We start from the raw sequence: 15,640 nt of genomic DNA, 5'->3' as shown, positions 1-15,640 counted from the left end.
GACCTGCCTGGGAAGCCTAGTGGGGTACTCAGGCAGGCGCTACAGTCACTGCCCAGGATGGTTATAGTCAGGTCAGACTGGATTTTATTATTCTCATCCTTCTTTTTTATTTCGTTTATACTTTTTTTTGTTTCTCAACTTCTTGATTTGAATTATTAGACTTTTCCCTCAGCATTTAGGTATGTAAATTATTCTCTTAGTACTGTTTTCTTTCAGATTTTGACATGTATTACTTTGGTTTCATTTAGTTTTAAATATTTTGAGATTTCTGTTGTGATTTCCTCTGTAACCTATGATTTATTTAGGGAGTACATGTTTAGGTTTTCAAACAAAAGGATTTTATTTTAACCTATTTTTAAGCTATTGCTGTCTATCTAGAACATACTGTTTTAGAGAGTGTGTAATATATATGATATCATCATTTCTTTGAAATTTGAGACTTGTTTGGGGTCCTATTACCCATTCAATTTTAAGAGACCTTTCTTGTGTTCTTGGAAAGAGAATTGGTTCTCTGTTTATGAAAAGCCAACATATATATACATATACACACATGTATATATGTTTCTCATTCTAAACTTTTGTATTCTTAATAGCTTGCTTATTAAATTATGAGGAAAATATATTAAATATTAATTTCAAATCTATTACTTTCTTCTTAACCTTTTTAAAAAAATCTTCATATATTTTTAAGATATATGTAATACATTCATGATTGTTTAAATTTCCTGTTGAATTCCTGTTTTTTTTTTTAAATCTGAACTTAAGCTTAAAACATGTTTTATTTATTTTTATTTCTATAAACTAGTATTATTTTTGTTAGGATTCGTGTAACATATGATTTTCTACCTTTTATTTTCATTCTTTTGGATGATTTTACTGAAGCAAATGGAGGAAAGAATGAAGATTATAAGTGGAAGAGGATGAGGATGGGAGCAGCTTCACAAAGAAAAAGGAATATCTAGAACTCTGGGGGAAAAGTGAGATAGGGTTTAATTGCAAACGTGTTTGAGGTGGGAAAGAAGTTGAGTAATTACCTGAATCAGACTAGACTTGCTGAGTAAAGAGAAGAGAATCATCAGTGTTGAAAAGACCTGTGATATCTTGTCAAGAAGTGTGGCTGGCATTGGGGTTGTAGCTCAGTGGTACAGCATTTACCTAGCATGCAGGAGGCTCTGAGTTTGATCCCCAGAACTGCCACCAAAAAAAAAAAAAAAAAAAAAAAAAAGCAAGGCTCCAATTTTAGTTGGAGTGAACTTATGTTGTTTGGAATCCTGAATAATCATTTGGTACTATCATCTGTACTACCACAGTAAGGGAAGATAGTAGACTTGATGCAGAGGCTGGTTTAAATTGCGTAGTGTGTGTTTATGTTGATGAGAGGATGTATTGTATAGGAGCAAAGCAGTGTTTCTAAGGTAGAAAGTCTTGGATACACTGTGAACACTGTGCTGAGGAGGACCCAAGATCTGCCCAGCTGTGCTCTGAACTTGTTGGACCCGTTGGCTCATACTCTGCCTTTCCTCTGATCTAAAGGCTGATCTTTTGATAACCTCTAAAAGACCCTTTCAATTTTCAAATAATGAGGGTATCTGAAACAGAGTTGAGTGATTAAAAAAGGTTCAAGTTAAAGTGGGTAATTGGTGAAAAGCAGCAAGAATAGATAAGGAATTGGAAATAAAGATTTATCTTCTAACTCTAAAATACCTCTCTATATCATCATATGCCTTTAATTATACTTGTAGAGTTCCCTATTTTCACTGTTTATTAAAATCTGATCTCATTTTACCAATATAAAATATCAGTTGGTAGAAATTTAAATGAACAACTGTGTTTATACATGAACTAACTAATGGAAAGAACATTAAATTCGAAGGCTAATCCACTTGTGCCTCTAAATGTGTCATTGGATAAGCTAAACTCTTTAGCTCTATTTTTGTCTTATGTAAAGTAGGAGAAGCTAGACTTTGTATAAAACCACCTGAATTTGATTTTTAGATAGGTTTTTTAGAACAGAGAAGTATGATTGTTATCTAACTTCATTTTATCAAGATGTGACATATCTTTTAGATATTGTCTATGGACAAGAAAAAGTAAATGGGTGACAACACTCTGGTAAATTTATAACTTGGGAGTTTTCTCCCAATGTATATCACAAGGTGGTGTGATCGTTTTCACTGTTTGAAGCAATGCCATGGATAAAGATATTGATGGCTTACTGATCAGATAACCAATATGTTGGATATAGAATCAAAATCAGTGATGATCTTAGCCAAGAGCCAGGTATGACAAGCTGAAGCATCATGGGTTCCTCTAATGGGCCAGCAAGCACACTGCATGAGGACGGAGTCAGATGCTTCCTCTGATCCTCCCTCCATCGCTCTCTGTGTAACGTGGCCACACATTGAACAATACAAAAGAATATTGTAAATTATCTCTCACCTAATCATGCTCCTTCATTCCCCAAAGCAGCCCAGTGTTACTAGGCTTTTTAAAGGCTTTTTGTTCCTGGAAAAAAAAAAAAATTATGTCACTAACAAGCAAATTCCTGTGCATGTATTTTCCCCCCTTTCTCATTTTATAAAAATGAAAGTATATTATTCATATTATTTTGAATCTTGTTTTTTTTCTTTCTCTTAACAGTTTTTGTTGGGGTTTTTCCATGGTAGTATGATCATTTCCTTTTAAGTGGCTGCACAATATTACTATGTAGGGATATGCCATAGTTCAGTTAACAGGTCTTCTACTGATGGCTATTTTGGCTGTATTCAGACTATTAAGAGAGGGTTGTAATCAGAAACTGCTCAGTAGTTTTATCTGTAGCATAAATTTTTAGAAATGGTAAATTCTACTTCCTAGAATCAGTATTGTCATTTCTGTCTGACCTCTTACTGCATGTCATCACCAGGAAAAAAAAAAAAATAGAACTTAATTGCTAGAGAGGGTTTTAGTTACTTTCAAATCCAGTAATTCTGTAAGTGTAGTTCTTAGACCTGAAACAGTAGCAGCATTGCTTGAGAAATTGTTAGAAATGCCTCTCCAGCCCACATCACTCTCCATTCTCCTGAATCAGAACCTCTGGGGGCCTGGCGGTCTGTGCTAACAGTTGCTTATTACCTATAAGGAAATTATCAGAGAGATGCAGTAACTTGCCAGAAAGTATACAGTTATTGATGGCCTCTGGTACATTTGTATTATGACTTGCCATTTTTCTTTTTTCTTTTAGTTGTCTCTTTTAAACTTTTTTTACAGTTGTCAAAATTAAAAATAGGTGCTTGCATCATTCTTTGTATTTACTAGTTGATAGCTAAATGTTGGTTGAGTTTATTTTCACACACAGGTTAGCATAATAGAGAATATATTCTGTAGCTACACTCTATGTCTGGAACTCCCACCAGCTTCTTATAAATTAAGTTATTGAATACACAGGATACTGGGATAGAAACGGATGAGTCATTTCAAATCCTTGGCTAAAATTTATAGCTAAAAGATTAGCCAGTCCATAATCAGTAAAACTGTATTTTGGTTCTATTACATACTATACATGTTGAGTGTTGGAAATATTGTGTTTCTAGTGTCATTATCATAAAGGAAGAACATTTTTACTATTACTATTGTTTGATTCCTATGTACCTTTAGGTTATGTGCAAATTTTCCTCATTTGCTGAACTTGAAACTTCGAAGTATGGTGTCAAAGTTTTAAACCCCCTGCCTCTCCCCACCAATTTTAGCTACTATATTGCTTGGCGCTATACTAAATACCCATACCAAGACTGCATGTGTCCTATTGATGAAATTTCACATTATTCTAGTGAAACCAAAAAAGTCAGTATTTCAATATATGTATCAAAGAAGAATATGTATATATCACTGTGTGATAGGGTGATATTCTTATCACTTCCATTTCACATTTTCTTTAAAGCGTTATTATTTTACATTAAAAATAAAACTTAAAGATGAGTAGTACTCAGAATATACTTTATGATATATTAAAGAACTTTTAAACAGAAACAACTTCTTAGAGATGATTTTTAAAAATTGTGTTTTCCTGGCCTTGTTTAGTAATGTGATTTTGGTTTATTGGGCAAGTGCTCTTATGAGCTATTTTGAGGAATGGGGATTTGTTATGCCTGGCCGAGGGCCAAAGTTAACAAGTTTGAAGGAATGTGCTACTATAGTAGTATTGAAATTATTTTTCTCTACTAAACTCCCTTTTTTAAAAAAATCAGTTTTTAGCTCATTGTGTAGAAAACAGAAGTGGAATGCTTCAATAATTTTTTTGTGATCAGAAGTGAATTGTAAACATTAACTATAATAAAATTACCAGTTTCTTTAGATACTGATTACCTTAACAATTGTATATTAGGAAATTATATACAACAGTGTTCTTAATTTCTGTTTTTATATCAACAGTTTTAACCTTATTATAATGTTGTAAACTTGCAAATTTTATGTTATTGTTCTGTTTTACTAAAGGCCAACTGTTTTGTCATTATCCCTAGAATCAGTTAAGAGCCAGTTCAGACATCTCAGGAGTTTGCCTTTTTATCTTGTTCATCAGTCATTGTGTATAAGCCTTTTAAATTTAGTTTTCTCACATAATTTGACTTAACACAGTTTTAACTACTTTCCATGTACTAGGCATGAAAGGTAGAAAATGTTTGATTTTTCCTGATCTTTGTTTATAGTTGACATAGGAGTTAGATTTTATGCAAATCATATTGCACAGTGATCTTGGGCAGATCAGAATGCAACATATCTAAATTATCAGATTTGTCTGGCAGCTTTAGTTTAGTTTGGGAACAAGTTATTATTTTCTTATATTATCAGTACATAATCAAATGGAAATTTATGTGTTGTCCACAGTTGATAAGAGGTCAGCTTTGTGCTGGATGGCTGGTAAAGTAGAACTGTATCTCCTCTGTAGTTTCTGTTTCTAGCACCTGTTTTCTACCAAAATTTAAAGTTTAACTTCTAACTTTTTCCTTTTTTAGTGAACATTTGTCCTGTGCGTTTACATTTTTTCTTCATGGAGAAAGTAATGTATGCACAAGTGTGGAGATTGCCCAACATCAGCCAATTTATTTGATCAGTGAGGAACATATACACATGGCTCAGTCTTCACCTGCACCATTTCAAGGTAAGCAATCAGTGATGTTCCTGCTCTCTATGGTGTCCCCCCCCCCACCCCCACTGGCATGCCCACCACCAGGCCATCAAGTGGATAGCCATCTTGCCCCAGAAGGCTTTGCAGGTGAAGGTGTTATCTTAAGTGGGTATTTGAAAGGTAAGCACAGGGGTCAGTTATTGAAGAAAAAAGGAACAACTTAGTTTCACAAGTATTATTAGCTTTTTGTGGAAGCATATCATATATATAACATGGTCTTATGTGAAGTTGTAATAAAGAATATGAGGTAGAGAATTTCACAACAAAATAAATCAATAAGTATTTGAGAAATATAATCCAATGAGTATTGACAACTTTTGTAAATGAAAAGGTTTCATCTCTGTGTTTGTTAACAAAGTTACAGTAATATAATGACTTAATAAAGATTACTGTTAAACTTGGTATGTAAAATTTCAACCAAAAGTAAAATTTCTAGAGTTGATATATAGGGTATAGTTTCTTCAGTTAGTATCTTTATTATTTTCTTTAATTGTAGGGCTACACTGTTAATAAGTTTTTGGTTAATAATTTTACTTAGTTCATTCATATTTTCATTATTTCTCAGCCTGAGCACCTAGATATCCTAAAATAGCTTTATGTCCTTTTTATTGACTGAAAATTCTGAATCTTTATTTTTGTCTTTGCAATTCAGAGTTTTCTATTAGTAATAGTTTTAAAGTGTTACAATATTAGGTTCAGCCTTATAGAAAAATCTTTTGATTCAGTATTAATATATTATTACTAGAGATATCTGTTTGAAATAGGCTTATTAGATCAATATAATTTTTAAAACACTGATATTTAAACTGACTTGACTAAAATATTTTAATCACTATAGCAGCCTAAAAAGAGTATTTAGCTTTCATATTTTATTTTTTGTTTTTTACATACTATTCTGACCTAACTTGACAAATGAATCTGTTTCTTGCCCTAAAGTTAATTAAGCCTTTTAAAACAATATACATCGGAACATTGAATTCTCATTTATTCATGTCCCAATTATTATCGATAGCTCATCCACTCAAACACACATGTACTTTATCCTTCTGTAAATTGTTTTTTTAATGTATGAATTACAATAAAATTTAAAACAATCGAGTTCTCAAAATGTACACTTATAAGTTATGTAATATATGCTATTATGGATTGTCAGACTTAAATACTATGGTTTCTTGAGTATGCAGAGGATAATCTGTCTTCTTCTTATACTTTATTAGTCAAAATAAAAGAATTTATTTATTATAATAACAGAAGGAATTGCTAATCATGAGAGAAGTGACTTTTAATCTTGTAAGTGGGGAAAGATCATATTAGGAATGCCAGGTCTCTATTGACCAGTAATTTTAAATCTTTGTGGTTTGTTAATATTCAAATCATAGAAAACTTCTGAGAGACATTTTCCTGCTTAGTTCCTGTGGTGGTTGGTGTAGAAGGTGCTGCCTTATATATAATTATGCTGAACATGATTATACAAATTAATATGAAAATTTCCTAGTAGACTAATGCAAAAAATAAAAAAAATAAATAAAAGGCTCTTTATATATATTATATATAATTTATATATTACATATATAAGTTATATATTACATATATAAGTTATATATTACATACATAATTTATATTATATAATATTTACCATTAGTTTATTTATTTTTATGTGGTGCTGAGGATTGAACCCAGGGTCTCACACTTGCTAGGCGAGTGCTCTACTGCTGAGCCACAACTCCAGCCCAAGCCCCTTGATTAAGTGCTGGTTGGAGTCAGTAGTTTTATTCCATTTGGATCATTGAAGAACAGCAGAAAGACCCCAGAAGTAGGTGGTGTTTATATCTCTCATGACTAATACCCCTCTCTTGATTTATGTGACAAATCACCAGACTGTTAAGGGAAAAAAACAACAAAAAGGACATGCCAATAACTATGCTTATTTAAAAAAATAAAACTTAGGATTAAAATAATAGTAATTTTTATACCCTGAAAAGTATTTTGGGGGGGTTAAATCCCTGGGGCTAGGAACTGACTGGGTTACTCACAGTAACATGTCAACTATATTTTCATGTCTAACTCAGTGAAAATAATAGTAAGATAAAAAACTAAAGAAAATGGAAGGACTTTGAGTTCCTTATCTTGAGTTAAATAAAATTTTCATGTTTTTAAGTTGTTTCAGACCTCCAAAATAGTCATAACTAAAATTATAGTCAACATTATACTTCAAGCTCTGAATATTAAACCTTTTCTGTCATTAGAAGTTTTATTTATATATTCTTCACTGATTACCACAGATATTTAAGAAGTCTCAGTAACCACAGAGTGTTCAGTTGGTGGATTTAGGGCATTATATATTGAATAGTTTTCTTCTGTTATGGAATATTCAGTATTCACATTATATAGGTCATTATCAAATGTGTATGTGTTTTAATATGCAGATAGTTTACATATATTATGTGTTGATAGACTTGATAGTATAATATGATGCCTGATTTTCCTCAAAAATAAATAAGTTTGAGAGGCATTTAAAAATAAATACCAAAATAAGAAATCTTTAAAAGTCATACTTTAAAAGATGTTAAGAAATAAAATGCAATGTACATTAAATGGTATTGTGCTTTATCCTAAAAGTACAATGTATGCAGCATCACACATAAGCAGAATTTTTCTTCTAATGTGTAGCTTGTTCTCTTCTCCCTGCATAGTACTGGTGAGTCCATATGGCTTAAATGGCACGCTAACAGGCCAAGCATATAAAATGTCAGACCCAGCCACCCGCAAATTGATTGAGGAATGGCAATATTTCTACCCGATGGTGCTAAAAAAGAAAGAGGAATTGAAAGAGGAAGAAGAGTTAGGATATGATGATGATTTCCCCGTGGCAGTCGAAGTAATTGTTGGTAAGAGAAAATATTTTGCCCAAAGAACTTTATTCTATCTTCTTCATCTTCCTTAATTTAAAAGATAATCATTTAGGTTCATCAGGAACAATCTGTAATTTTTCCATCTTATTTTTTATTCTCCTGACACAGTGGTATGTGCCGAGTAGTTATCTTGCCTGAAGCAACCATGGTCCCTGTATTCCAAATGTTATTATCATCAGGTTGGAGTGCATGTTCAAACAGCTATTAACTTTGGAAAGAATGAAACATATCGCTTTTGTTAGCACTTCAGTTTCCCATTGAACTTTGACCCCACCCCAGGAATTGTGAATTTGACTTTCCTGTGTGAACTCTTTCTCAGGCCTCACTCTGTTCCCTTACAGGTGGTGTTCGGATGGTCTACCCTTCAGCTTTTGTTTTGATCTCTCAGAATGACATCCCAGTTCCTCAGAGTGTTGCCACTGCTGGAGGCCATATTACGGTTGGGCAGCCGGGGCTTGGTAGTGTGAAGGACCCAAGTAACTGTGGGATGCCTCTGACCCCTCCCACCTCTCCAGAGCAGGCTATCACAGGTGAGTGTGACTGAGCAGTCTCCTGGGTGGAAGAGATCCCAGAAAGACACTAGCTCCCTTGCCATGGAACACGTGAACACCACCAAGAAATTCCAGGTAGAAGAGATGGAGGTAAGAGATTCCAGGTAGAAGAGGTGGAGGTAAGAGAGTATTTAGGGATTTTACAACATGGAGAAGAAAAAACTTGAAACAGAATATTTTAAGTTTCAGGATTTTAGTTGTGTATGTATTAATTAATTGTATCTTTAACTGGATAGTTTGATTGTTGCTCCTACGTTCTGTATACACATCTATATCTTTGCCCAGATGGCCATGCTAACCAAGGACATGTCTTGGACATTTCTCTTTCTGTTATAATATTTTCTGTTGTAAAGTTAGTGTATCACCTCAGAGTTCTGACCTTTGTCCTGTCAGTTGTATGTTTCATTATTAATAAATATTAATTACATATGAAAAAATTTGACAGTTTGAAATGTCTTCCATCATTGTTTAAATTGGGAACATTTTTGCTTTCTTTGTTCAGTAGTGTATTTCTTATATTAACTTTTTTATTTTTGTAGTGACCTCATTTTAATTGGAAATTTGGTCACTAAGGAAAGTATACTTATCATACTTGAGCTGAAATAGGATTATTTATGGGCATCTAATGTGGACCATGATGGCAGGAACATCAGAGTAAATGAAGTCTTGGCTTCTAAACTGTGAAAACAAATATTCAAACACTATATATGCCTACATGGTAATTGCTGAATTTGCTACACAGTGAGCATTCAGTAAATGTCTGTGGTTAGTGAATATATTTAGGGAAAGCCCTAGAGTTTGTAATTGAATAGATATTGTCCTCTCATACATTTTTCAAGGTGAATGACTGTATTTAATTCTTATACTTATTCTGAACCTCAGTTTCCTTTTCTGTTTAAAACATGCTTTACAGGATTGTTAGAAGTATTAAGTAGGGTACATGAAAGTACTTTTAAATAATATAGAAGTATACAAATGGAAAGTTCAGAATATTTAAAGCAGTACTTAGAATTGCAGTTATTAAATTGCTTGGAAGTAATTATGCAGATACCATGTGGGAGACAGAAATGGACAACATGTAGTCTCCGCTCCCCCACCCCCTTTTAATTTATGTTTTAGTTTTTAAAGGCCCATTTGTTTGCTGAGGTGGTGGGGAAAAAATTTTGCATTTGGCCCTTTTTTCCTGCATGTTCTTCACCTGTGGGTTCGATCAGTAGCAGACTGAAAATACTCAAGCAAAAACAGTTGTGTCTGTACTGAACACATACAGGCTTTCTTCCCTTTGTCCGTATTCCCTAAACAATAATGTGTAACAATTATTTACATAGCAGTTACATTGCATTTGGCATTTTAAGTAATCTAGAAATTATTTAAGTGTGTGGGTTATGTGCAAACACTGCTTCATTTTAATATAAGGAATTGGAGCACCCATGAATTTCGGCGTGTGAATTGGGTCTAGGAAACAGTCCCATGGCTTCAGAGGAATGAGTGTACATACAGGTCTAATATAATAGAGAATTTGGATGATCCCTTGTGAAAGGATTTTGTCATCTACTATTTTATTATGGCTACTTTAAATTGAAAAAGCAAAAATACTTGTACAATCTTCTGTGATAATTATTATAGAGAAGACATTTATATAAATTCCAAAATTCTAGTATTTTGAAAAGTTTTAGTTTTATATCACAGTTTGGATTTTAATAATTGCACAACATTATTAAGTTTATCAGTTTTTTGTTTATCTGTTTGTCAGGTGTTTAGTGAAATTGTATTCAACTAGAATTGATGTGTATATGTTGCCTTGACCCGATTAGTTCAGAACTCTAAATTTCACAGTTCAAAAAGAAGAGGGTTTGTTTATGGTGGGTTTCATTGTGGGCTTCATAACTCTAAATCTTCAAATTCCTTCTCTCCCAATTTTTTTTGTATGGTATTATGGCTGGCCTTGGAGAAATAAAAGGTTCTGATACCCTTTTTGGGGGGCGGGGGTACTAGGTATTGAACTCAGGGGCACTTGGCCACTGGGCCACATTCCCAGTCCTATTTTATATTTTTATTTTTGAGAAAGGATCTCACTGAGTTGCTTAGTGCCTCGCTAAGTTGCTGAGACTGGCTTTGAACTCGTGGTCCTCCTGTTTCAGTCTCTGATATCCTTTGACTAAAATGAATTTGCCCCTTATTTTGAAGTAACAGAATGTTGAAAATATAAATTAGGACCATCAAGAAGAATCCTAGTCACTCTAACATTAAACATTGCTGTGTTTTCCTAGATACAGGACAGAATGGATTATTTTACCCCTTAAAATGGCCAAGGGTCTCCTAGATTAGCAGGGGTATAAGAGGGCCAAATAGTTGGTGAAATCATTCATGCCTTATCTGGATAGGTGCACCCACTTGCCCCTTGTGTTTGATATATGGAGGTAATTGGAGGTAACAACATTCAATGTGCAGTTACCAGCTTGTAGTACAACCTTAAGTCTATGTAAGATAGCACCCACAGTTCAGTATGGTTATTAAGTGCTACTGAAAAGCACTAACCCAGCTTTAATCAGAAGAGTCTCTGTTGCTTGTTTTCCTCTGCCTCTCCTTTTGGGGTCATAAATTACTCCCTCATGAACTGTGGGAATGTAGCTTCTTTAGCTGCTTTATAGATGTGTGGGGATGAGGACTTTGTTATCTACTTCTGTTTCTTCAGTTGCCTAGTTTGTGTAATAGGCATGAAAACCAATTATAAAATTGAAATGAATTCTATTGCACAATGAACCAAGGCAGAAAACTTTAAAGGTAGCAATGAAAGACCAAATTTGTTGTCTCCTTTAATTGATCTCACTTAATATAATGTAATATAACAGTACTTTGGGGCGGGGCGTTAATTCTTTAGAATGTAAACATTTAGGTTTGGTTTTGTTTTTAAAAGCAGAGCCAGGCCTGACCATTCAGCTGTGAGTAATGGTTGTGTTGCATTGATGCAAAGAATATTTAGTTTGTGTTATAAGATTGCATCTTTCTTTTTCAAATAGGAGTGGAGATTTTCCAGAGTGCTTAAATGGACTGTTTTGGTCAAGATGTTTTGTATCATTGTTCTCTTGAGACTAAAACCCACAATATATTTATTTAATCAAGTGAAAGTAATTAAATCATAATTTAACATTAGAAATTGACTTTACTATTTGTCTTGTATGAGGCAGAAGTAGTAAAATACTCACACAGTACTTGTATCATCAGTGGACATAGTGAAAAGAAATGGATTGTACACCAATTTTAGTTGGAAAAGTAAGTGAACTTATTAGAGCGAAACCAGTGAATTTTTAATCCTCTGACATAAAATGTCAAGACAACCCTTTTCAGTATTTTAGAACTAAACTTTCATAAATAGTGTCAGGCATGAGGACAAACAGTTCCACACACAAATTTGAAATTTGACCTTGTTAAAAGCCTGTGCTATTAAGTTCTTTCTCCTTCTCAGGCACTGTGTGCTGTTGTTACACAACCAGTTTTGCTAAATGGGCATAAAGCTCCCTCTACTGCTTTGTTCTCCCTTGAAACATTTGCTGTGTTCGGTTTTTAAAATTCAAAGCAATCAATGCACATTTACATCTTTAATATTGCAATTGTGAGCCCTTCCTTGTAAGTTATATCCAGTATGTGCCTCTGTAAGTGTATTCCCTGATGGCTTTGACTCTTGATTGAATCAGTTCCTTTAGGGAAATAGAATGTTAGAAGGGGATAAAAAAATACCCTGACACAGATTTCAGTCACAGCTACCTATGATGTTATTGCCAGGGGTAGGGACAAAGCTACAGTAAATATGATTCTCAACAATTAAAATGCGTATTTTAAATACAGTAGCAGTCTGTGCACAAGGAGACATTTTTAGAACATTCTAACACTCCAAGTTGTTTTTGTTTTCCAGGAGAGAGTGGAGTTATGCAGAGTGCTACCAGTCACCTGGGTTCCCAAGATGGGGGGATGGTAACTATGCACAGTCCAAAGAGATCGGGGAAGATTCCTCCAAAACTCCACAATCATATGGTTCATCGAGTCTGGAAGGAATGCATCCTCAACAGAACCCAGTCCAAGTATGTTTTCTGGATTATGTCTGGATTGTGATTTAGTGACCATCTCCTGTTTTGCTGCATGAAGCGGGTCAGTCACACTGTACTGTGTGGCCAAATTTGAGAGGTCATTGGGTTGTTGTTTCATCTTTTTTAAGCTTAATAGAATGAAATTCAAAATAGACATGTTAAAATCAGGATACTGATTTGATATTACCTTTTCACTTTTCATCATAAATAGCTCAGAGATCCACTCTGTCAGGACAGTAATCAGTGGGTTTGGTTTTTCTTTGTATACCAGTTTATGAATACTTTCCAATTGCAAAGGGAAATAACCCTTTTTGACAATTTACTATCATGTACTGCTTCATGTTGTAATCGACAGTACCTGAATTGAACTGAGGGGTGTATATTAGCTGTTTTACCCCTGTTTTTTGATTTGAGGAAGCTATATTCTTTTCTTCCTCTACCCAGCTTTTCTTCCCCTTTTCTTTTCCTTCCTTTATCCCTTCTTTCTTTAGAACTTTTTTTGGGGGGCGGGGAAGGGAGAATCAATTCTAAAAAGGAACTTATTGGTAATTATTTTAATGACCTCAATGATAATGACCAACAATAGCTAGTAAATACTATTCAACTTGCCAAATTTTATGTTAATCTAATCCAAGTTTCATATCTCTTTTAATGTGGGTGAGATATCCACTTTGTTGAATAATTCAAGTAAACAAATGAGTCTCGATTCTCTTGTAAAGAATGAATATGGACATTCTTGTCAATAACTGCTAACAAGTTCACTCATTTAGAAGTCAATTAAATGTTTCCTAAGTGAAAACTGTTGAGAGTTTTACATACAGATTTAAAACTGGTCTTTTGAACGTGGATTTTAGCAAATTCATACTAAATGTTTTTTTCCCAATGAATTGATTCTAGAAGATGTAGTAGATAAAATTTCAAATAATCGTAGTGGAAAATCATATCATAGAGCTTAAGAAGTGTATCTCTAGTCACTTAGAAATGATTTTTTTTTTTTTTTTTATCATCACTAACTTTACATCTCCACCAACTTTAACAGCCCTGAGCCTCCTATCACTATCAGAGACACCCAAAATGGTAGGGGAGAATGGGGAGCAAGAGAACTCCCTAGAGAGCTATCATTGAACCACTTTGTAGTATCAGCTGTACCTAAATCAGAAATTCTTATTTTCATTATGTAATAATAGAGATTTGCTACTGATAATCATCAATACGTGGGTGAAGTTTTTCTTTTCCATCTTTCACTTCACATTAATAAGTGTTAAAGCACTACCCTTAATTGCTAATAAGTATTAAAGGAGTTTTAAGAGTGATTTAAACAATCTAATTGAGTGTATGTAATTTATTGATGCTGTGAAAACATTAATTTAGAATACTATTCATACATAATTTAGGTGACTTTTTAGGTGACCTTTAAAAAAGCAAAAGCTAATAATGTCTGATATATTAATGGCTATATATATCACCTGTGTTAAAATGTGCATTAAACGTATATAGGAATATTTTCCATTCTGCTTCTAGGGCATAGAGCAGGTTCTCCCCCTCCACATGGTTGCTCCAAACTAAAATATCAGCAGGATATCACGACTGTGTGAAATGTATTCAATTCTTTTTAGCATTGCATTTTTTTCCTTAGGGTAATGAGTGTGTTATCTCAGTGTTTACACATAAGTCATATTTTGCACCGTTTTAGGAGGAGCCAAATGTCAACTCCAACTCTTGAAGAAGAGCCTGCTAACAATCCTGCTACCTGGGATTTTGTGGATCCAACCCAAAGAGTCAGCTGTTCTTGTTCCAGGTGGGTAATAAAAAGGCAAACCCTGTGGTCCAAGAGAAGGAGGCACAGTTCGTGGTTCATTTCCTGGCCTTACCTATCAATCCTCTCTGTCTTTTTGTTTTGTTTTAAATCTTCTTCCTTATTGACTAAGGAAGAAAACAGTCTTTTCTTATATGCAGGTGATACAGTTTTATTGTCAGGAATCAGAAAGAGCTTATTGGACACAATTGGCCTTGTCATCACATTGTTCCCACTAATTTCTTCTAGTGAGCTGCTTCAAAACTAAAGGCATCAGTTTGGCAAGACATTCCCTAGCAATTTAAAAATGGAAATACATATTGAAATTTTAATTAATTTTAAAATGGAGATACATATTGAAAACAGGTTGGCTTAAATTTATAGAATTTTTTAGGTAATTTTTATTAGCTTCTGTAATAAAAGAAAAGGTTGGTGTCAGTGGGAGTGTTTTAGAATGACTATGGCAGGTATTTGGTAGCACCTGCTGAAAGCTAAAATTGTTGTAGTCATAGCATTATAAGTGCCCATTCATTTAGAAGTTTGGATAGGCTCCCGAATTATTCTCTAGTAAATTTTTGCATTCCTTGTAGATTGTCCCTTGACTTACCACTTATTGTGGCAATAAAATATTTTGCCATGGATTTTCATGAGAGTTTTTAAAATTTTTAAGTGGATTTAAGTCTTATCCACCAGCTCATTTGACTGTTAGAGCACATCTTGATTTTTTTCACTTACTGAGCAATTTAAAGCAGCTCTATTTCTAAAGTACATATTTTTAAATTTGGCATTGCTAAATATTTATGAAAAGTTTAGTTAAGTATATTTAGAGTATAGCCATTAATTTCTCTAGTTTAAGTGAAAAGTTCTTAATGGGGAGATGGTCCATATGCCCCCTAAGAATGTATGTAAACCTTTTTGTGTAACTAAAATAAGGGAATGATTTGACACCTCTTCCTATTCTCCCCTGCCCTTCATGTTGATTCTCCTATTAAGCTCTGCCTTGGCAGCCAACCTCTTGTTGAAAGGTGTTGTATCAACTTAATGAAATGCATAGTTAATTTTCTAGGAAGATGTTTTTGAAGAAATTGCACATTAAGAGTCCTCTGTTAGCATGTGAGGATCTCTCTCTGGTC

The 15,640-nt window shown here is 33.8% G+C and overlaps 1 protein-coding gene across 3 annotated transcripts in view; it reads left to right on the top strand.

Annotated features, from left to right (window-relative positions):
* The window catches only part of Med13l (mediator complex subunit 13L), a 309,479-nt gene that overhangs the window by 239,397 nt on the left and 54,442 nt on the right, over window positions 1-15,640 (top strand). For all 3 annotated transcript variants that reach the window (XM_076855405.2, XM_076855448.2, XM_076855371.2), the window contains exons 5-9: window positions 4,992-5,137; window positions 7,858-8,052; window positions 8,418-8,606; window positions 12,541-12,706; window positions 14,406-14,510. In XM_076855405.2, the coding sequence (XP_076711520.2) occupies window positions 4,992-5,137; window positions 7,858-8,052; window positions 8,418-8,606; window positions 12,541-12,706; window positions 14,406-14,510 (801 nt within the window). The remainder of the gene's footprint in view (window positions 1-4,991; window positions 5,138-7,857; window positions 8,053-8,417; window positions 8,607-12,540; window positions 12,707-14,405; window positions 14,511-15,640) is intronic.

This window comes from Callospermophilus lateralis, chromosome 1 (assembly GCF_048772815.1).
Source record: "Callospermophilus lateralis isolate mCalLat2 chromosome 1, mCalLat2.hap1, whole genome shotgun sequence".
In the NCBI taxonomy this organism is placed as follows: domain Eukaryota; kingdom Metazoa; phylum Chordata; class Mammalia; order Rodentia; family Sciuridae; genus Callospermophilus; species Callospermophilus lateralis.
The sequence above is the reverse complement of the archived record's forward strand: the minus strand, read 5'-3'. Positions and strand labels throughout refer to the sequence as shown.